Source organism: Oryctolagus cuniculus, chromosome 1 (genome assembly GCF_964237555.1).
Source record: "Oryctolagus cuniculus chromosome 1, mOryCun1.1, whole genome shotgun sequence".
In the NCBI taxonomy this organism is placed as follows: domain Eukaryota; kingdom Metazoa; phylum Chordata; class Mammalia; order Lagomorpha; family Leporidae; genus Oryctolagus; species Oryctolagus cuniculus.
This window is the reverse complement of record NC_091432.1, coordinates 197,313,774-197,336,473: the sequence shown is the minus strand read 5'-3', so window position 1 is coordinate 197,336,473 and position 22,700 is coordinate 197,313,774. Positions and strand designations below refer to the sequence as shown.

General features: G+C 43.0%; 1 protein-coding gene across 3 annotated transcripts in view; it reads left to right on the top strand.

The window, feature by feature from the left end:
- The window catches only part of KIF24 (kinesin family member 24), an 89,906-nt gene that overhangs the window by 12,960 nt on the left and 54,246 nt on the right, over positions 1 to 22,700 (top strand). For 2 of the 3 annotated variants that reach the window (XM_008274282.4, XM_002708025.5), the window contains exons 2-3: positions 15,514 to 16,161; positions 22,106 to 22,295. In XM_008274282.4, coding sequence (XP_008272504.2) covers positions 15,539 to 16,161; positions 22,106 to 22,295 — 813 coding nt within the window. In that variant the 5' untranslated portion in view covers positions 15,514 to 15,538. Of the gene's footprint in view, positions 1 to 15,513; positions 16,162 to 16,509; positions 16,640 to 22,105; positions 22,296 to 22,700 lie in introns of those variants that run through there. The other variant, XM_051856828.2, reaches the window with a different exon arrangement.

Genomic DNA, 22,700 nt, shown 5'->3' with positions numbered 1-22,700 from the left:
GATTTATTTTATTTATTTGAAAAACAGAGTTACAGAGAGGTAGAGACAGAGAGGTCTTCCATCCACTGGTTCACTTCCCAGATGGCCGCAATGGCTGGAGCTGCATCTAAAGCAAGGAGCCAAGAGCTTCTTCCAGGTGGGTGCGGGGGCCCAAGGACTTGGACCATCTTCTGCTATCCCAGGCCATAGCAGAGAGCTATATCAGAAGAGAAGCAGCTAGGATTAGAACCAGCGCCCATATGGGATGCCAGCACTTCAGGCCAGGGCTTTAACCTGCTGTGCCATAGCGCCAGCCCCAATCTACTTAAATTATTTAAGCAAACTGGTTAATTATGAAGCAAAATAATACAAATGCATCTTAAATTCTATTATACAGTAACATTTAAGGATCTACTAGGTTTAATAAGAATCTATTAGCTGATCACATTACCTGATAAATTACATAAACAATCACTACTGATAAAGAATGATGTTCACCAATACATCGATACTTGGTTAGTGTTTTATTCTTCAAAGAATGGCTCTAGAATGAACATTACACTAAGACTGAAAGACAAAGTTTAAAATAGTTTTGTAAGGATACCTTATAACATATATAATGACTGTTCATGCTACAAAATCTTGATCTTAGAACGTGTGATAACACCCAGTTGACAGAGGCACCCAGGTTTTTCAAATAGGTAGCCATGATTTTTTTTCTCATCTGCATAGATTTCTCATTAGCTGCCTTCTGCTTTTCTTGCATAATCTCAGAGTCCCTCTGTTTTCTTTCCTTTTTTTTTTTTTTAAAGATCTATTTATTTTAAATACAGAGTTAGAAAGAAAAGAGAGAGGGAAAGAGGTCTTCCATCCACTAGTTCACTCCCAAGATGGCCACAACAACCGGGGCTGGGCCAGGCCAAAGCCAGGAGCTTCTCCTGGGTCTCCCACGTGGATGCAGGGGCCCAAATACTTGGGCCATCCTCCACTGCTTTCCCAGGTGCATTAGCAAGGAGCAGGATCTGAAGTGGAGCAGCTGGACTCAAACCAGCACCTACATGGGATGCCAGTGCTTCAGATGGCAGCTTAACCTGATATGCCACAGCGCCAGCCTTCAACCTCTGTTTTCTCTGAGAAGTAGTCAAGCTGTCTTCTTTTCTTTTTCCATTGCAAATTTTCTGGGTTTTCATTGTTTTTTTGGTGAACAAGTTCTGACTGATTTCCACGGGCCATGCCAACCACCAGTTAGGGCCTGGAAGAAAACAGCTTGAAAAGTAGTGGCTCACATCTCAAACTTTTTTTATCCTCACATCTCAAACTCTGCTGCCATCCATTGATCTGGAAGGTGGAGCCTGTCCTTATCCCTTGCCTTTTGATTCTTTACTATATATCCTACTTTTGCTCAATTGAATAATAGAAAATGTATTTTAATAGTGTTAAAAGTCATTTATAAGGTACATCATTTGTTTCTAATAAGTCAGGCAACAGACACTTCCTGCATGCCAGACATAGTGATCTAGTGCTGAATAAGATGGCATGGAGCCCATCCTTGTGGAGTAATTTACAGTTTTCAAATTAGTTTTATGTGGGGCTGGCGCTGTGGCGCAGTAGGTTAACACCCTGCCCTGAAGCACCAGCATCCCATATGGGCACCGGTTCGTGTCCCAGCTGCTCCACTTCCCATCCAGCTCTCTGCAATAGCCTGGGAAAGCAGTGGAAGATGGCCCAAGTCCTTGGGCCCATGCACCTGCATGGAAGACCTGGATGAAGCTTCTCCCTCCCCTTCCCCCTCCCCCTTCCCTCTACCCCTCCCCCTCCTCCCTCCTCCCTCCTCCCTCCTCCCTCCCCCCTCCCTCTCCTCTCTGTCCTCTCTCTCCTCTCTCCTCTCTCTTCTCTCTCCCCACCCCTCCCCTCCCCTCCCCTCCGTGTAACTCTTGACTTTCAAATAAATAAATCTTTAAAAAAAATTACTTTTATGTGTCTTATTTTATCCTCACAGCATCCTCTAAGACAGAAATGAAACTTAGCAAAACTAAGACTTTGCCCAAGATTACACAACTAAAAGAGGTAGAGTTACTTGATTTCAAGTTCACTTTCAGCCAGGTCAGAGTTAAGTAGTTTAGGTAGATGGAGAGTTTGAGGGAACATGTTAAATAGTTGGATCTTATCTACATCCTAGGATGTGAATCAACTTCCTTGTGCATTCCGTTTCTAGTTGGTTTTCTTTGCTACCAGGACAGAAAAGTTTGAATTTCTGCCAGCTAGATTTCTTCCAAGACTCTGATCCCTAGTACTCACGGAGAAGAATGCTGCTTATTGAGACATTGAATTCCAGTGGGCCCTACATGTAAAAACTTGCCCATCATCTTTCCCCCACCTCTCTTTGGATTTCACTGATTTCCAGGGCATTTTCCTGGTGGTGGCAGCTGGGGGAGATTATGCAGTGTCACAGTCTGCTGAGCAGGGTAGCCTCTGAGTCTGTTAGGGGGTCAGCAGCAGGGCTGCTTTTGCAGCTGCTTTTGAAGGAGACAACGTAGCACAGAGAAGTGGGAAGGACATGACACCAGACATGAGAAGACCTAAGTTCTAATCTTGAAACTGTCACCTGTGAGATGTGTTGGGCACCCAGTGATACATTATGGATCTTTCTCCTCAGTAAGAGTGATACATGCATCATGTATAAATTTAAAATCATTATGCTAAATGAAGGAAGCCAGATTCAAAAGATAATATATAACTCCTTTTATTTAAAGGTTATTTACACTTATTTGAGAGACAGCCTCCACTCACTAGTTCACTTCCAAAAAGCTTGCAACAGCTGGTGCTGGGCCCAGCCCATAGCCGGGAGCCAGGAATGCAATCCAGGTCTCCCAAATGGAGCCTAATTGAACACTCAATGCTGCCTCCCAAAGTCTGCATTTCGAGAAATCAAACCCAGGCACTCCAATGTGGGATGCAGGTATATTAACTGCTAGGGCAAATGCCCACTCCCAATTTATATAAAATTCAGGAAATGCAAATGACATGTAATGAGAGATAACAAAGTAGTGGTTAGGACAGAGGGAAGGATGGAATGCAATGAGGGATGAGGAATCTTGAGGGCGATAGAAATATTCCCCATTTTAATTATGGTGGTGGTTTCACAGGTGCATCCAGATGTCACAGCTCATGGAATTGTATATTGTCATGCACATACACCAAAAGAAGGGACATTCTGAAGCTGTTTCAGGCTTAATAAAAAATGTCAAAATGGGGGATGCTTTGTGGCACAGGCGGTTAAGCCATCACTTGGGGTGTCTGCGACCCATATCAGAATGGCTGGGATGGAGTTCTGCTTCTGATCCAGCTTTCTGCTGTTGTGCCTGGGAAGCAACAGTGATGGCCCAGGTTCTTGGCTTCCTGCCACATATGTAGGAGACCCTGTGGGATTTCCAGCTCTTGGCTTTGGCCTGGCCCAACCTTGGCTGTTGGAGTCATTTGGGAAGTGAACCAGTGAATGGAGTCTCTCTCCTCTCTTGGCTTTCCCTCTCTGAAACTCTGCCTTTCAAATAAATCTCTAAAAAAGTTAAAACATCATAATGGGTTGGGATTATTTACCATGGGTATAGAAGAACAGCACAATATGTATTTATGTCCTGTATTAGTACGCTGTGTACTTGCTGCCTTTTCTCTAGTATACTCAGTAGTTATAGCTATTATAGTATAAAACTCTAAAACTAAACAAAGTCAACAATCATCGACCTTGATTTCCAACTCTTCCTTTATCTGTCACTTTTATCTGAATTTTCATGAACTAGTAGAGGTAGAGAGCATATGAAATACAAAATTATAAAAAAACTTTTTAAAGATTTATTTGGAGGCAAGTGCTGAGGTGCAGTGAGTGAGCTGCCTGTGACACCAACATCCTATATGAGCACTGAGTTCCGGATGCTCTACTTTCCATCCAGCTCCCTGCTAATGTGCCTGGTAAAGTATTGGAAGATGACCCAATTGATTGGGCCCATTCCACTCACATGAGAGACCTGATGGAGTTCCAGGCTCCTGGCCTCAGCCTGGCCCAGCCCTAGGTGTTAGTCATTTGGGAGGTGAACCAGTGGATGAAAGATCTCTTGCTGTGTCTCCCTCTCTTGTTGTAACTGCCTTTCAAATAAATAAAAATAAATCTTAAAAAGAATTTGGAAGGCAGAGTTTTAGAGAATGAGACAGAGATCTTCCATCTGTTGGTTCACTCCCAAATGGCTGAAACAGCCAGGTCTGGATCAGGCCAATGCCAGGAACCAGGAACTCCATTTGAGTCTCTCATGTGGGTAGCAAGGGCCTAAGCACTTGAACTGTCATCTACTTTCTGCCCAGGTGCAGTATAAGGAAGCTGGATCAGAAGTGAGCAACCAAGACTAGAACTGGCACTCTGATAAAGAATGCTGGCATTTCAAGCAATGGCTTAACCTGTGCCACAATGCTGACCCCTTCCCAAAATTTTTGAAATATTTAATTTACTAAATTTTGTCCAGGGCAGGGCTGTCATTGTGGCATAGTGGGTAAAGTTACCATCTGCAATGTCAGCCATCCCACATAGGTACCCGTTTGTGTCCTGGCTGTACCGCTTCTGATATACTCCTGCTTGTGGCTTGGGAAAAGCAGCAGAAGATGGCCAAGTGCTTGGGCCCCTGCTACCAATGCGGGAGATTTGGAAGAAGCTCCTGGTTTCAGTCTGGCCCAGCCTGGCTGTTGCAGCCATCAGGTGAGTGAACCACCACCAAAGCCAGGAACCAGGAGCTTCTTCCAGTTCTCCCACATGGGTGGCAGGGGCCCAAGCACTTGGGCCATCTTCTGCTGCTTTCCCAGGTGCATTAACAGGGAGCTGGATCAGAAGTGGAGCAGCCAGCCCTGTTTTTATCTGAAAGAATTCATGCCACAGTACAAGGCAGATCTACCTTATATCATGTCTGGGACAAGGCTGCCAATAATTATGAATCTGTCTGAATTAATTGTCCTGTGCGTTTTACAACCAAAATGCTGTAGGAATTTGGAGAGAAGTCACATCTCCCTGGGATAATTAATCTACTCACCAAACATTATTTATTTATTTATTTTAAAGATTGATTTATTTATTTGAAAGGCAGAGTTACCAAGAGGCAGAGGCAAAGGGAGAGAGAGGGAGGGGTCTTCCATCTGCTGATTCACTCCCCAAATGGCCACAATGGCCAGAGCTGGGCCCATCCGAAGCTAGAAGCTTCTTCCAGGTCTCCCACATGGGTACAGGGGCCCAAAGACTTGCACCATCTTCTACTGCTTCCCCAGGCCACAGCAGAGAGCTGGATTGGAAGTGGAGCAGCCAGGACTTGAACCGGTGCCCATATAGGATGGTGGTGAGGCTTTACCTGCTACACCACAACACTGGTTCCTTTATTTTTTTTAAACATCATTACTTGGCTGGCGCCGTGGCTCACTAGGCTAATCCTCCACCTTGCGGCGCCAGCACACCGGGTTCTAGTCCCGGTCAGGGCGCTGGATTCTGTCCCGGTTGCCCCTCTTCCAGGCCAGCTCTCTGCTGTGGCCAGGGAGTGCAGTGGAGGATGGCCCAGGTCCTTGGGCCCTGCACCCCATGGAAGACCAGGATAAGTACCTGGCTCCTGCCATCCGATCGGCGCGGTGCGCCGGTTGCAGCGCGCCAGCCGCGGCAGCCATTGGAGGGTGAACCAACGGCAAAGGAAGACCTTTCTCTCTGTCTCTCTCTCTCACTGTCCACTCTAAATAAATAAATAATAAATAAATAAACATCATTACTTATATTTAAACAGAAATACAGATCATTAAAAGTCTCTGAACATAGAACAGAAAATGTGGTTTTATTTAAGTAGTTATGTGAATGAAGCTGTTTTTAAGTTTCATTGACAACCCAATTTTTTTTTTTTTTTTTTTTTTTTTGACAGGCAGAGTGGACAGTGAGAGAGAGAGAGAGAAAGGTCTTCCCTTGCCACTGGTCCACCCTCCAATGGCCGCTGCGGCTGACGCACTGCAGCCGGCCCACCGCGCTGATCCGATGGCAGGAGCCAGGTACTTATCCTGGTCTCCCATGGGGTTCAGCGCCCAAGCACTTGGGCCATCCTCCACTGCACTCCCTGGCCACAGTAGAGAGCTGGCTTGGAAGAGGGGCAACCGGGACAGAACCCGGCGCCCTGACCGGGACTAGAACCCGGTGTGCCGGTGCCGCAAGGCAGAGAATTAGCCCAGTGAGCCGCGGCGCTGGCGACAACCCAATTTTAACCATTGAACAAATTGTATTTAAATTAACAGTAGTAAAAATGTGAAAATTCAAATTTAAACATGAAAATATGGAACAATAACAAAAAAAGGAATTATCTTCTTTACCAAACAAATTAACAAATTTGCAGGCACTCAGACACTTTCTGAGGCATATCAAAACACCATCATCAAAGGTTGCATTCATTTGAGAGAGGTATCAATACATGTTCAGTGCTGAGACTATTTGTAGCACTTACAATATATACAAAGCAGCATTAGACTACTGTGGTTTACATTTGAGAAACACAGGTTTAAGCTTTGTTATAACTTGCCAATTTAATATTACAGCTAACAGTGACAATTACTCATTTCATTTTTTTTTTTCTTTTGAAACTCAATGAGCAAGTTAACATTTAAGCACATGGAATAATGCCATGTCTTCTTCCTTATAGCAAATTTTAAAATCCGAATACTTTTGTATCATGGAAACTTTACCTAGCTGTACAAAGGCTCCCAAATACAGTACAGTCACAAAATTTCTTCATTGTAGAATCCATTAATTTATTTTAGTACAGATAAATGCAAGACACTACTACAATTATTGGGCATCAAAAATGTCAGTGTGTCACTACTTGTATTTCAGTATGAGCACAGCACAACCACAGCCATGGCAAGTAAATGCCTTCACATATCCTCCGCTGCTTCTGGGGTTCCTTTCCATGTCATAGAAGCTAGTTTAATGGATACCTTCAGGTCTCAACCTATCTCTGAAAGTTCCTTTATTAAAAATTTTGAAATTTAGGGGGCCAGCACTGTGGTGCAGTTGGTTCATCCTCCACCTACAGCGCCAGCATATCCCGTATGGGTGCCGGTTCTAGTCTCAGCTGTTCCTTTTCCAATCTAGCTCTCTACTAATGGCCTGGGAAAGCAGTAGAAGATGGCTCAAGTGCTTGGGCCCCTGCACCCATGTGGGAGACTAGGAAGAAGCTCCTGGCTTCAGATCTGCCTAGCTCCAGCAGTGTGGCCATCTGGGGAGTGAACCAGCAGAAGGAAGACTCATCTCTCTGTCTCTCCCTCTCACTGTTACTCTATCTCTCAAAATCTTTAAAAAATTTTTTGAAATTTAACTAATGGAATACTACAGTCTCAATAAGCTAGTTTTTTCCCTTACTCTTCATTAACTAGTTCAAATGCAATATGTAATTTTATAAATTCTTTTTTTTATTTATTTTTTTTTATTTTATTTTTTATTTTTATTTTTTGACAGGCAGAGTGGACAGTGAGAGAGAGAGACAGAGAGAAAGGTCTTCCTTTGCCGTTGGTTCACCCTCCAATGGCCGCCGCGGCCGGCGCACCGCGCTGATCCGATGGCAGGAGCCAGGAGCCAGGTGCTTTTCCTGGTCTCCCATGGGGTGCAGGGCCCAAGCACCTGGGCCATCCTCCACTGCACTCCCTGGCCACAGCAGAGGGCTGGCCTGGAAGAGGGGCAACCGGGACAGAATCCGGCGCCCCGACCGGGACTAGAACCCGGTGTGCCGGCGCCGCTAGGCGGAGGATTAGCCTATTGAGCCGCGGCGCCGGCCAATTTTATAAATTCTTATAGACACCTTGTTACATTGATTAAAGGTACCTAAAATACCATTATTGGGTGAAATGTTAACCAAAAAAAGAAACTATGAGTATTTTTGAGACTATTTTTTTTCCTAACTAGAAAACCTATGGGGGCCGGCGCCGCGGCTCAATAGGCTAATCCTCCGCCTTGCGGCGCCAGCACCCCGGGTTCTAGTCCCGGTTCGGGCGCCAGATTCTGTCCCAGTTGCCCCTCTTCCAGGCCAGCTCTCTGCTGTGGCCCAGGAGTGCAGTGGAGGATGGCCCAAGTGCTTGGGCCCTGCACCCGCATGGGAGACCAGGAGAAGCACCTGGCTCCTGGCTTCGGATCAGTGCGGTGTGCCAGCCACAGCAGCCATTGGAGGGTGAACCAACGGTAAAGGAAGACCTTTCTCTCTTGTCTCTCTCTCACTGTCCACTCTGCCTGTCAAAAAAAAAAAGAAAAAAAGAAAAGAAAAGAAAGCCTATGGGATTCATAATGAACACAGATATAGTAACACTTTAACCCTGCTGTTTTACAACATCAATAATAAGAGTAAATGCATGAAGTATGAAAAGAAGAGCAGGGTTTCAGGAGAAAAATGTCGTAAACACTGGAATTTTGGAAGCCTCAAACACAAAAGGGTTCACAGTGCTTATAAGCATGATCATTATTTTCATCCTTTAAGTAATTCAAATCTTTATTTCATTTCTAATTTTATCCAGAAATAAAAATCCATTACATATTGTATCATCAATTTCAGTTTTCAAGTATTCAAGTAATGCAAATCCAATTATTTTCTTTTGTGGCAATAACACACTTAGCAGGCTGAGCTTCAGATAGGGAAAAATTCATTTAAAATAACTAATACACTCTTCTGCCCAAAGACATAAGAACTAAGACTTAATGCTGTAATCACACAAATGGTATGTAATAAGAGAAGGGGAAAAAAATGGTCCACTATAATCAATGTCTTTTTAAAGATTCAAAACCAGATTACCTTAATATGTGGCTAGATTCCCAGTAGCAAGATATTCTGAAATCTAAGAAACTACAGAAGAAAAACAAGAGTAAATTCAGTTTCCCTGCCTTTTTTCCATAAATGTTTCTATTGTTTACTTTGAAGATTTATTTATTTATTTGAAGGGCACAGTTACAAAGAAGCAGAGAGAGGGAGGGAGGGAGGGAGGTCTTCCACCCACTGGTTCACTCCCCAAATGGCCACAATGACTGGAGCTGGGCCAATCTGAAGCCAGAAATAGGTGCAGGGGCCCTAAGACTTGGGCCATCTTCCATTGCTTTCTCAGGCCATAGCTGAGGGCTGAATCAGAAGCAGAGCAGCTGGGGCTCAAATTGTCACCCATATGCCCATATGGAATGATGGCACTGCAGGTGGCAGCTTTACCCACTTCGCTACAGTGCCGGCCTCTCTATTGTTTACTTTAGATTTCCTTTGTACTTTTACTGGGAGATTTTCTGTCTTTACCTTCTTTCATAGTGATGATCAATTTAGTATGTGTAGCACATTCCGAAGCATCTTTTGTAAGGGTGTTGTGGAAGGGCTTTATTTCACCTTTATTCATAAATAAGAGCTTTGCAGGGTACAGTATTTTGGGCTGACAGTTTTTTTCTCTTAAGGCTTGGAATATATCTCGCCATTCTCTCCTAGCATGTAGGATTTCTGATGAGAAGTCAGCTGTGAGTTTAATTGGAGATCCTCTGAAAGTAATCTGATGTTTCTCTGCACATTTTAGAATTTTTTCTTTGTTTTACTGTGGAGAGTTTGACTACAGTGTGTCATGGTAAGGATCTTTTCTGGTCATGTCTGTCAGGAGTTCTGTGTGCTTCCTGTACTTGGATGTCCCTTTCTCCAAACTAGGGAAGTTTCTGTAATTATTTCACTAAAAAGGACTTCTAATCCATTCTCTTTCCACACCTTCAGGAATTCCTAAAGCCGATATGTTGGGTTGTTTGATAATATCCCATAAATCTCCAACACTGTTTTTTAGTTTTCTAATTTTTTTTTTTTGGTCTGACTGTAAAATTTCCAGTGATTTGTCTTCTAACTCAAATATTCTTTCTTCTGCCTCACTGAGTCTGTTGTTAAGGCTTTCTACCGCATTTTTTATTTGATCTATTGAATTATTCATTTCTAATATTTCATTTTAATTTCTCTTTAAAATCTCAACTTCATGGGGAAAATGTTCATTTATGTCATGTATGGATGTATTTAATTCGTGGATTTGCTTCTGATTACTTCTAAATAATCCTATGATTAATTTTTTGAATTCCATTTCTGACATTTCTTCAGTCTCTTCATTTTCACATTCAGGTATTGAAATGTTGTATTTCTTTGGAGGCGTCATCTTGTCTTCCTTTTATTCTTGTTTGTTCAGTTGCTGCATTTATTTTGGGGCAATTGTGGAGATACTTGTTGGTTTTTTGTTTTTTGTTTTCTGCCCTATGATAGCTTTTATCTTTGGACTGTGCCTCTGTGGATTAGTGGAGTGTCTGCTCTTTCAGTGAATACCCTGAGGCGGTTGCTGGGTGTGTCCAGGGAGCTCTGGTCAGTGCTCCAGGGTGAGGGGAGTACCTGAGGTGACACCCAAATCGGGTGTGGTAAATTTTTCTTTAATCAGAGGAGAGGATTAATCTCTTGGTATAGCCTCTCGCTTACCTCCTCTCCTCCAAGGAGACCAATGCCTGGTCACTAACCCTAGTGGGTATAATATTCGTTCACACTGCCACAAGAACCACACAAAGGATCTGTTCCATCCTCAGTGTGAGCATAGATCCTGTGGCAGTGAAACTCACCAGAGAATCGGGGAGCCCTGAGCGTGTGGAGCTGCCCACAGTGACTATCCAAAGACCCAGTCACACCCTGCGACCTCACACACAGCCACAGTGTTTTCACAGTCCCAGCACAGAAGGCTTCCACAGTCACAGGTACCCAGCCCCCTATAAATTCTCCCAGCCACACTCAGGCATCTCCACTTAGCTGGTTGCTGGGCTTGCAAATATGAGCTGGCACAGCTGTTAAATATGTCCAAAAGGGCACCTGCCCTCTCTTGGCTAGTTACAGGATGCTGGTAGGTAAAAAGAAGGCAATCTGAAAGGTACATACTGTTGTTCCAACTGTATAACATTCTGGAAAAAGCAAAACTATGGAGGCAGGCCGGCGCCGCGGCTCACTAGGCTAATCCTCTGCCTTGCGGCACCGGCACACCGGGTTCTAGTCCCGGTCGGGGTGCTGGATTCTGTCCCGGTTGCCCCTCTTCCAGGCCAGCTCTCTGCTGTGGCCCGGGAAGGCAGTGGAGGATGGCCCAAGTACTTGGGCCCTGCACCCGCATGGGAGACCAGAATAAGTACCTGGCTCCTGCCATTGGATCAGCGCGGTGTGCCGGCCTCAGCGCGCCAGCCGCGGCGGCCATTAGAGGGTGAACCAACGGCAAAGGAAGACCTTTCTCTCTGTCTCTCTCTCTCACTATCCACTCTGCCTGTCAAAAAAAAAAAAAAAAAACAAAACTATGGAGGCAGTAAAAAGATCAGTGGATTCCAAGGACTAGAGTAAAGAGGAATGAATAGACAACAGGATTTTAAGGGCAGTGAAATTGCTCTGTGTGACACTCAAATAGTAGATATGTATCATTATATGTTGAAATCCGTAGAGTGTACAACACTAAGAGTGAACCCTAAAATAGACTATAGACTTTGGATGACAATCATGTGTCAATGTAAGTTCATTAATAGGGAAGGGATTACACAGAGAATCTGTGCCTTCTACTGGGAACCCCTAAAACTGCTCTAAAAGTAAAGATTAGGGGCTAATATTTGGTGTAACGACTTAGGTCACCACTTGGGATGCTCTCATCCTATATCAGAGTGCCTGATTTGAATCCCATCTGTGGTCCAGTTTCCTGCTAATGTGTATTCTGGGAGGCAGCCGATGATGGCTGAAGTATTTGAGTCCCTGCCACCTATGTGGGAGACACAGATGGAGTTCCAGACTCCTTACTTTGTCCTGGCCCAGTCAAACCTGTTGTAAACATTTGAGAAATGAGCATGCAGATGGAAGATCTCTCTCCCCCTTCCTCCTCTCCTTTTTTTCCCTCTCCCCCACCTCAAATAAAAGGAAAAGCAATTTTATAAACTTAATACAAATTATTTTTAAGGCACAGTATTATCAGTTATCTTTTGCTATGTAGCAAAATACCCTAAATTTAGTGGCTTCAATTACCTGGGACCAACATTGTGGTGCAACGGGTTAAGCTGTCACTTAAAACACTGGCATTCTGTATTGGAGTGCCTATTCAAGTCCCAGCTGCTCCACTTTCAATCATCTCCCTGCTAATGTGCCTGGGAAAGCAGAAGATGGCCAAAGTGCTTCTGATCCTATCTCCCACATGGGAGACTTGGATGCAGTTTCAGACACCAGCTATGGCCCTGCCCTGCCCAGCCCTAGCTATTATGGCTATTTGGAAAATGAATCAGTGGATGAAAAATCTTTCTCTCTCACTCACTCTGCCTTTCAAATAAATAAATTTCTAAAAATTACCATTTCATTGCTCAAAGTTCTTTGAGTCATATATTTGGACTAGGTATAGGTAGTTTTTCTGTTTTCTCCTGGAATCACTCATGTGACTGCAGTCATCTAGTAGTGCCACTGAGACTGGATTGCTTAAAATGGTTTCTCTTACATGTCTGGCTTTTGTGATGACTGTTGGCTGAACTTCTTCACATGACAGAAGAATTCTAAGAAAGCAGTAAAAACTGCAAGGGTTCTTAAGGCACGGAAGTCACACAGTGTCATTTCTGCTATATTCTGTTGGCCAGAACAAATCACAGGCTAGCCTAGACACATTGGGAGGAGAAATAGACTTCACCTCTTGATAAAAGGACTGCAAAGAATTTATGGCCTTTTTTTTTTTTAATCTGTCACAAATAGAAAAGGTCAGGATAAATTTTGAACATGTTACCCATTCCCTTTGGCCTTTTCTGTAACCGTTTCCTCCAACAGTTATTCATGGTTCTTTGATTCTGACTCTGCCCTCAACTCGTTCTCCTAGAGACTAGACAAAATATAAATTAAAATGAAAACGGGGGCCTGTTGTGGTATAGCAAGTAAAGTCACCACCTGCAATGCTCACATCCCCTATGGGCACTGGTTCCTGACTTGGCGGCTCCAATTCCTGTCCAGCTCCCTGCTAATAATGGCGTGGGGAAAGCAGCAGAAGATGGCCCAAGAATTTTGGGCCCCTGCCACCCGGACTCAGATGAAGCTCCTGGTTTTGTCCTGGCCCAGTGCTGGCCATTGCAGCCGTCTGGGAAGTGAACCAGCAGATGGAAGATCTCTGTCTCTGTAACTTTCAAAATAGGTAGATCTTTAAAAAAGAAAACAGAAAAGTTTTACCAATAGTTATCTAATTGAATTTTGAAAACTGAATTATACAAAAAATTTTTTTGGAGATTTATTTATTTGAAAGTCAGAGTTACGGAGAGAGGTAGAGACACAGAGAGAGGTCTTCCACCTGCTGGTTCACTCCCCAGATGGCCACAACGGCCAGAGCTGCACTGATCAGGAGCCAGGAGCTCCTTCTGGGTCTCCCATGTGGGTGCAGGGGCCCAAGGATTTGGGCCATCTTCTACTGCTATCCCAGGCCATAGCAGAGAGCTGGATCAGAAGAGGAGCAGCTGGGACTAGAACCTGTGCCCATATGGGATGCCGGCGCCTCAGGCCAGGGCTTTGACCCGCTGCGTCACAGCGCCGGCCCCTATACAATAATTTTTTTTTTTTTTTTTTTTTTTTAACAGGCAGAGTGGATAGTGAGAGAGAGAGAGACAGAGAGAAAGGTCTTCCTGTTGCCGTTGGTTCACCCTCCAATGGCCGCCACGGCTGGCGTGCTGCAGCCAGCACACCGCACTGATCAAAAGGCAGGAGCCAGGTGCTTCTCCTGGTCTCCCATGGGGTGCAGGGCCCAAGCACTTGGGCCATCCTCCACTGCCTTCCTGGGCCACAGCAGAGAGCTGGCCTGGAAGAGGGGCAACCGGGACAGAATCCGGTGCCCCGACCAGGACTAGAACCTGATGTGCTGGCACCACTAGGTGGAGGATTAGCCTATTGAGCCGCGGCGCCGGCCCCTATACAATAATTTTTAAAAAGAGAATGTCACGGGGCTGGGGCTGTGGCGTAGTAGGTTAAGCCTCTGCCTGCAGTGCCAGCATCCCATATGGGTGCCACTTTGAGTCCCAGCTGCTCTGCTTCTGATCCAGCTCTCTGCTAATGGCCTGAGAAAGCAGTGGAAGATGGCCTAAGCAGTTGGGCCCCTGCACCCATGTGGGAAACCTGGAAGAAGCTCCTGACTTTGGATTGGCCCAGCTCCAGCTGTTGTGGCCATTTGGGGAGTGAACCAGTGGACAGACGACCTCTCTCTCTCTCTTGCTCTCCCACTGTCTGTAACTCCACCTCTCAAATAAATAAATAAATGTTTAAAAAAAAAAGTCATTTGCTGAAAGATTCTCATAAATTTGATTAATAGTGTTATGGAGAATTCAGAGTCCTGATTTTAATCACTAGATCAAGATTATGTTACTACCATATAATTTATTAAAAATTAAAATTTAAGCATTTTTATTTATTTATTTTTTTATTTATTTTTGACAGGCAGAGTGGACAGTGAGAGAGAGAGAGACAGAGAGAAAGGTCTTCCTTTGCCGTTGGTTCACCCTCCAGTGGCCGCCGCGGCCGGCGCGCTGTGGCCGGTGCACCGCGCTGATCCGATGGCAGGAGCCAGGTGCTTCTCCTGGTCTCCCATGGGGTGCAGGGCCCAAGCACTTGGGCCATCCTCCACTGCCTTCCCGGGCCACAGCAGAGAGCTGGCCTGGAAGAGGGGCACCGGGACAGAACCGGCGCCCCGACCGGGACTAGAACCCGGTGTGCCGGCGCCACAAGGTGGAGGATTAGCCTAGTGAGCCGCGGCGCCAGCTAAAATTTAAGCATTTTAATATATACTCATTTTTAAATATTGATGCTATTAAATCCCTAGATAAATTATGTGATTCATATTCTGTACACATAGACATTGATGACCACCTTTTAAAGTGATCTGAAATTCTGAATTGATACTGAATTGATGGTTTTATTTCTGCTTAACTAACTTTTGCCAGTACTCAGCAGATACAAATGCAGTTTCCTCTGAGTTATATTAGCTTATAATCCTTTGTGGTCTGCTATTTAATTCTGCTTTCTATTCTGAAAGAGTTCTTAGCCTTTGTTCATTAATCATGGGAAACAGTTGTGCGACATGCCTTGACATTAAGTTGAATATCTAAAATTAGTCCTGGTACAATCAGTATTTGAGAACAAGGTTTCAGTAGTTTGTGGCATGTGTTTAAATAGACTTTGCAAGGTTGGAAGAACTCCCTAGAAAAAAGTAAGTGTTATGCGTATTTCTGTGTACCTGTGTATATAATTGAAAGTCTCTTTTTGTTAAGCAGATGAACCAAGTACATTTTACTACAAAAATCTTTATATGTATAAAGTTCTTATGTGCTATGGTGCTTAGTCAGTCATTTCAGAGGAAAAATATGTTTATTGAAAACTTGATATTAAATGTTTTTCTGCATGTTTTATGGTTTTCATTGTTCTAAAAATAATTATTTATACTCCATTTCAAATAAATTATTCTTTTTTCTCTCTCCAGAGTTTACAGAAACCTGTTCACAAGAATGGCATCCTGGTTATATGAATGTCTTTGTGAAGCTGAACTTTCACAGTATTATCCTCATTTTACTGCCCTTGGCCTTCAGAAAATAGATGAATTAGCCAAGATTACAATGAAAGACTACTCCAAATTGGGAGTCCATGACATGAATGACCGCAAACGTCTCTTCCAACTTATCAAAATCATTAAGATTATGCAGGAAGAAGATAAAGCAGTCAGTAGCCCAAAGCATTCTCTTCAGACAAACAGTCTATGTACCAAGCCTTGCAAACTCGGATCTGGCCCTCGAAGACAACTGAATTTTGATTCTCCTACTAACAACAAAAGTAGAACTGCCAGCAATGTTGGGTTTGAAATGTGCCATTTATCAAATTTCTCTACAACTGAACAGAAGCCTACTCACTTAAAAGTTCTGGAACACATGCTACCAGATGATTCCCAGTACTGTACAAAAACAAGAATTTTGAATGCCACAGCTGCTGATTCCTATGTGCAAACAGAAATTAACACTTCATTCTTTTCATCAAACCACTTTTCTCCAGTACTGGGAAATTGTGATATTCCCATTATTCAAAGGATCTCTCAAGATTCAGGATATAATTATGGAATTCCTCATTCCTGTATCAGGTAATAATTTTATCTTTTTTTCGTGGGGTGGGGGAGAGTAGAGAAGGTAGCCTCAGGCAAGGTTAGACCTGTCCTTCAAGACCAGAGGAGAGCAACTCCTTATTTATATTACTGTAAAATATAATAATGTAGCATAAAAATTATAATGAACAGCTTTTGCATCAATAATAGAAATGCCTGGATGGGAAAAAATTAGTGAGGTATTGAAACTTTCCAGATGGGAGAAAGATGATACTGTTCATGTACTTCAGACAGCTGCTATTTGCCAGATCTTTTACTCCTATAGCAGATCTATTTCTATTATTTATTGTAGTGTAACCTGATACATCTAGTGCATCCATGAAAGTAAAATATTTAAGTGATCTTCAACAATGGAAAAAAGATACACAATCTCCAGGATCTTTTTAAGGCTCTCAGATCCACTTAAACCAACCAGAAGACTTCAAGTTTAAAAAACAAAGAGGTGTAGTTGAACTAAGTAGGTCTTTGGAGCAACTTACCTGTGAACGTTGTGATATGATCCTGACTTGAGGTGCTTTCTATAATTCCACCCCTGAGAAACATGATTTTTGAAATTACAAAGAGTAAGAAACTTTTGATGAAGACTAGAGTTTGAGAATCAGGGTGACGTATAATTTTTACCTAGTGCTCCGAGTTAGAATTTGAAATAAGGTCCCTAAGAAGTGAAATATCAAGTAAGCTGTGCTAGTAACAGTGGTGTAATAGGAAATATGCTCTTTTAAAAAAACTGTGTTGCTGGGTGTTTTTGTTTTTGTTTTTGTTTTTGTTTTTTTGGTTTTTGGTTTTTGGTTTTTTTTGACAAGTAGAGATAGACAGTGAGAGAGACAGACAGAGAGAAAGGTCTTCCTTCCGCTGGTTCACTCCCCAAATGGCCGCCATGGCTGGTGCTATGCCGATCCGAAGCCAAGAGCCAGGTGCTTCTTCCTGGTCTCCCATGCAGGTGTAGGAGCCCAAGCACTTGGGCCATCCTCCACTGCCCTCCCAGGCCACAGCAGAGAGCCTGACAGGATGAGGAGTAGCCGGGACTAGAACCTAGTGCCCATATGGGATTCCAGCACCACAGGCGGAGGATTAACCAAGTGAGCCATGGTGCTGGCCCTGCTGGTTTTATTTTAAAAGTTAGGTATGTGAGTTTTGGGGAAATAAAATTTATTCTTAAGCTGCATTTTCTTTTTAAAATATTATTTATAATAAGGTAAAATATTTACATTTGGTGCTGCATTGCTAAGGTTCCATAGGATTTTATAACCAATCCTTTTACTCCAAAAAAATAGAAGACTCGATCTTAAAGGTAAAAATACCTTTAGTAATTTGACATGTTTCTGGAAACTTTTTTGACATGTTTCTGGAAACTTTTTGTTTGGTCTAGTGGAACACAGACTATTTAGTACTGTTTTCTTTTAATTCTGAGAGAATTAGACTGTCTCACGACTGAAAATGATTGTTGCTGTCTTATTGATTAGCTCATGGTGAAAGAGCAGATATTTTCTCGACTACTACAGTCTTTTATTGAACAATACAAAATCTAAATTGAAATTATTTATAAATAAAAATATCTCTTTATGTTAACCACCATCAAGTATAGAATGGATATTTCAGTTTAAATATTGTCATTTTGTTTATTTGACAAAAATTAAATACCATCTCTGCTAGGCTCAATTCTAGATAGAAAGATAATTAGAATATCTGGAAGCTCTTATATTCCTGATGGATCAGGTGAGGAGGATGACAGACATGAACAACCTTATGGTAAGATAAGTGCTGTTACAGACTTTTTTTTTTTTTTTTTTTTTTTTTTTTCAGATTGATTTATTTGAGAGGCAGAATTACAGAGAGAGGGAGAGACAGGTCCTCCATATGCTGGTTCACTCCCAAATGGCCACAATGGTCAGAGCTGGGCCTAGCCAAAACCAGAAGTCAGGAGCTTCTTTTGGTCTCCCACACAGGAGAAGGGGCCCAAGCACTTGGGCCATCCTCCACTGCTCTCCCAGGCCATCAGCAGTGATGCAAGATTGGAAGTAGAGCAGCCAGGACTCGAACAGGCACCCATATGGATGCCAGCACCACAGGCAGAGGCTTAACCTACTATGCCACAGTGCCAGCACTTCTTACAGACATTGAGATGTGACAAAGCTAGAGTGAAGGATGTCCAATTGTGCTTTCTTACATTGTATATTCTCTTACTCTTTCCAGTTTAAAAATTAGATGAAGATAAGAAAGGACATTTTCCCTAGTAATATTCAATAATGCCTTCTCACCCAGACCCCAAGTAGAAGTCAGGATTTTGGAACCATGCAAAATCCCCTTACCAGCTTAAGGCTTGCTATTAAGGAATCATCCTATCCAAAGCAATTCTCTTTGGCTATCTTAAAGCAGGTTTTTACTTTTTAAATATTCTAAAAGTTCAAAATAAATTGGCCTCAGAATTTTAATAAAGTATAACACATTTATAGAAATGGTTGTCCTGACTTATTTAAGAGCTTGAATAGACTTAACTCCAGCTGTCTTAACTCTGCTTGTCAGACAGATATAATATACTTATAAATAAGATTAAGCATTAAAGCTGGCTCCTTTTAAGAAAAGAACATGCATTCCTTCTTGCCCTTTGAACTTATAGCTGCAGACCTTTTTGTCATTAAATTGACTCATCCTGAGGTCCCTGTACGTTTTCAGAAGACTTAGGGGCAAGTGTTTGGTCTAGTGGTTAAAATGCCAGCCAGGAGACCTGTGTCCCGTTTGGGAGTATTTTTGTTCCCTATACCAGTTTTGGCTCCCTATACCAGCTTTGGCTCCCTATACCAGTTTCCTTCTAATGCCAATCCTGGGAGGCAGCAGGTGATGACTCAAGTAGCTGGGTCCCTGCTACCCATGTGGGAGACTTGGATTTTGTTCCTGGCTGCTGGCGTAGGCCTTCTTGTGAGCATTTGTGGAGTGAACCAACAGATCTGTCGCTGTGCTCTGTTTCTCTACCTCTCATTTAAAAAGGGTTGTGATGGAAAACCTAAATATTTTTTGTGCTCTTGAATCAACTTCATGTGATTAGGTTATTAGTGCTCAACAACTAGAGATTTTATCACAAGAACCCTTTTTTAAATGATGCAAAGTGGGTTAGGCTGCTGCTTGCTACACTGGCATCCCACACTGAAATGCTGGTTCGAGTCCCAGGTGCTCTGCTTCCAATCCAGCTTCCTGATAATGTGTTTGGAAAGGCAGCAGAATATGGTACAAATATTTGGGTCTCTGTCACCCAAGTGGGAGACCAGTATGGAGTTCTTGGCTCCTAGTTTTGGCCTGGCCTGAACCTGACTGTAGCAGTCATTTGGGGAAATGAACCATGGATGGAAGATCTCTGTCTTTCCCTCTCTCATCATTTCTGCCTTTCAAATAAATAAAAACATTTTTTTTTTTTTTTGACAGGCAGAGTTAGAGACAGAGAGAAAGGTCTTCCTTTTCCGTTGGTTCACCCCACAAATGGCCGCTACAGCCGGCGCGCTGTGCCAATCCAAAGCCAGGAGCCAGGTGCTTCCTCCTGGTCTCACATGTGGGCGCAGGGCCCAAGCACTTGGGCCATCCTCCACTGCCTTCCCGGGCCACAGCAGAGAGCTGGACTGGAAAAGGAGCAACCAGGACTAGAACTGGCGCCCATATGGGATTCTGGCCCCGCAGGCGGAGGATTAACCAAGTGAGCCACAGCGCTGGCCCCTAAAAGTAATATTTTGTATTAGAAATTTTATTTGCTATTTTTTTACTGACTTATTTCCTGGCAAAAAATAATATTCCAATCACTTGGAGGGCTCAGAAAATCAGAATTGATATAAAACAATTATAGAGAATAATAGCTTGTGCCAAATCTATTATAAAAGGCTTTTTAAGGGCTTTCAGTCAAATTCTATAATGTAAAAGAGGGAGCAGTTTGTTTTGCCAAAGCATTCTTAACATGGACCAAAGACATTGATCCTGGTAAAACATTTGTTTTCAAGTTACCTAGTTTTAGAGGCTTCCCTCCCTCCCTGCCTCCCTGCCTCCCTGCCTCCCTGCCTCCCTTCCTTCCTTCCTTCCATTTGAAAGAGGTACAGGCTGGAGCCACGGCTCACTAGGCTAATCCTCCGCCCTGCGGCACCGGCACACTGGGTTCTAGTCCCGGTCGGGGCACCGGATTCTGTCCCGGTTGCCCCTCTTCCAGGCCAGCTCTTTGCTGTGGCCAGGGAGTGCAGTGGAGGATGGCCCAAGTACTTGGGCCCTGCACCCCATGGAAGACCAGGATAAGTACCTGGCTCCTGCCATCGGATCAGCGCGGTGTGCCGGCCGCAGCACGCCAGCCATTGGAGGGTGAACCAACGGCAAAAGGAAGACCTTTCTCTCTGTCTCTCTCACTGTCCACTCTGCCTGTCAAAAAAAAAAAAAAAAGAAAAGAAAAGAAAAAAAGAAAAAGTACATTGACACCTACCACATACTTCAAGGAATTTAGTAAACTCAGGATAAAAAAGAAATTAGACTAATGGTCAAGGAAATAGTAAATGAGTAAATGTAAAAAAATAATTGCTTGAAAGGTGAAAAGAGGCATGGGTTTGGGTTTTGTAAAAAGTCTCAGATGATAGCAGCATATTGCATTATATTTTGGGAATTAACCAGCCTGAATTTTGTGAATATAAACTTCATTCACCATTAGCAAACTGTATCTGGAAGCCAAAACAATTCTTGAGGGAATTTTTGTTTATTTCTTGGGTGTTTTGTTTTGTGGAGCAACCAATGGGTTAGGGATGGAGATAGGAGTGATCAGGAGGATTTAGCTAATAAAAGAACTTTCTAGAGCAGAAATTTGGCCTGGCGATTAAGGTTCCCACATCCCATATTGGAGTCCCTGGGGTTCAAGTCTCGGTTTGAATCTATGCAACTCCTGATTCCAGCTTTCTACTAATGAGCATTCTGTGAAGGTAGCAGGTGATAACTCAAAACTTGAGTCCCTACTGCCCATGTGGGAAGACCTGAATTGTGTTCCCAGCTCTCAGCTTCACGCTTGCTCAGCCCCAGCAATTGCAGACATTTGGGAAGTGAACCAACAAATGGGATCTCACTCCCCACCCCCAACTCTCCCCTTCATTCTGCCTCTCAAATAATTAACTGAATGAGTATATTGTTAAAGAATTTTAAATAATTTTTTCAGTGGTGACACTTTAAATATATCTTTTATTTATTTTTTTTACTCTATTTGAAAGGCAGAGAGAGGTCTTTCATCCATTGATTCGTTCCACAAATGCTTGCAACAACCAGGGCTGGGCCAGGCTGAAGCCAGGAGCCCTGAACACAATCCAGGTCTTTTGTATGGGTGGTAGGGACCCAAGTACCTGAGCCTTTTCTTGCCACCTGCCCAGATGACCATTAGTAGGAAGCTTGGATGGGTGGTAGAGCCCAGACTGGAACCAGGCACTCCAGTCAGGGATGTGGGCATCCCAAGCAGCATCTTAACTGCTGAACCAACTGCTTACCCCATATGTAACTTATAAAAATATATCCATGTCCAGGGTTGAGTATTGTGCAGTAGTTTAAGGCACCAATTAGGATGCCCAATCCAGTACTCTGCCTCTGATTTAGCTTCTTGCTAATGCATCCTCATAGGCAGTGAATGATGGGTCAAGTATTTATGCCCCAGCTACCCATGGGGAAGATCCAGATGGAGTTCTGGATTCTTGGCTTCAACCTGTCATAGCCGTGGCTGTTGCAGGCATTTCAGGAATGAATCAGCAGATGGAATATCTTTCAGTCTTTTTGTCTCTCTCTGTCACTTTGCCTTTCAAGTAAATGAAAATAAGTAAATATTAAACAATATTATATGCAATATTACAATAAAATGTACTGATACTTTGTCCTCTTAAGTAGCCTTATCCTGTTAATAAAAAGTAAAGCTTGTTTATAAACATACCAGACACAACGCCTCAGAGAAAGAGAATCCTTGGACTGAGATGGAGAAAATCAGAGTTTGTGTTCGCAAACGCCCTCTGGGCATAAGGGAAGTACGTCGTGGAGAAATTAATATTATTACTGTAGAAGACAAAGAAACTCTACTTGTGCATGAGAAGAAAGAAGCAGTTGACCTCACACAGTATATTCTGCAGGTAAGATATTTTGTTTTTGTGTTTGGAGCAAGTATGTCAATTTTTTGCCTTTTGTTTGAATAATAGCATACAAATTCTAAAATTTGGTTTCTGGTTTGAGTGACATTCATTCATGGTGTGACATTGCATTAAATCATTGGTATCTTGGGTCTTCATTCTTTAAAGATATGGTGCAGCAGGAGATACAGGAATATAAATCCTCTGCTTTTGTGCAATGAAGCTGTGTCATAATTTACTTAACATACTTTATGTTAATTTATTATACATATTCAGCAAAAGGAGAAATGAGCGCATAGAAAGAATTTAAATAATGAAGTGGTTGTCACAGGACCACTGTGCATATGCCCCAGAATGACTACAGAATGATCTCCATTCTTGCCTGCATCTCACAATATAAATTTCTTA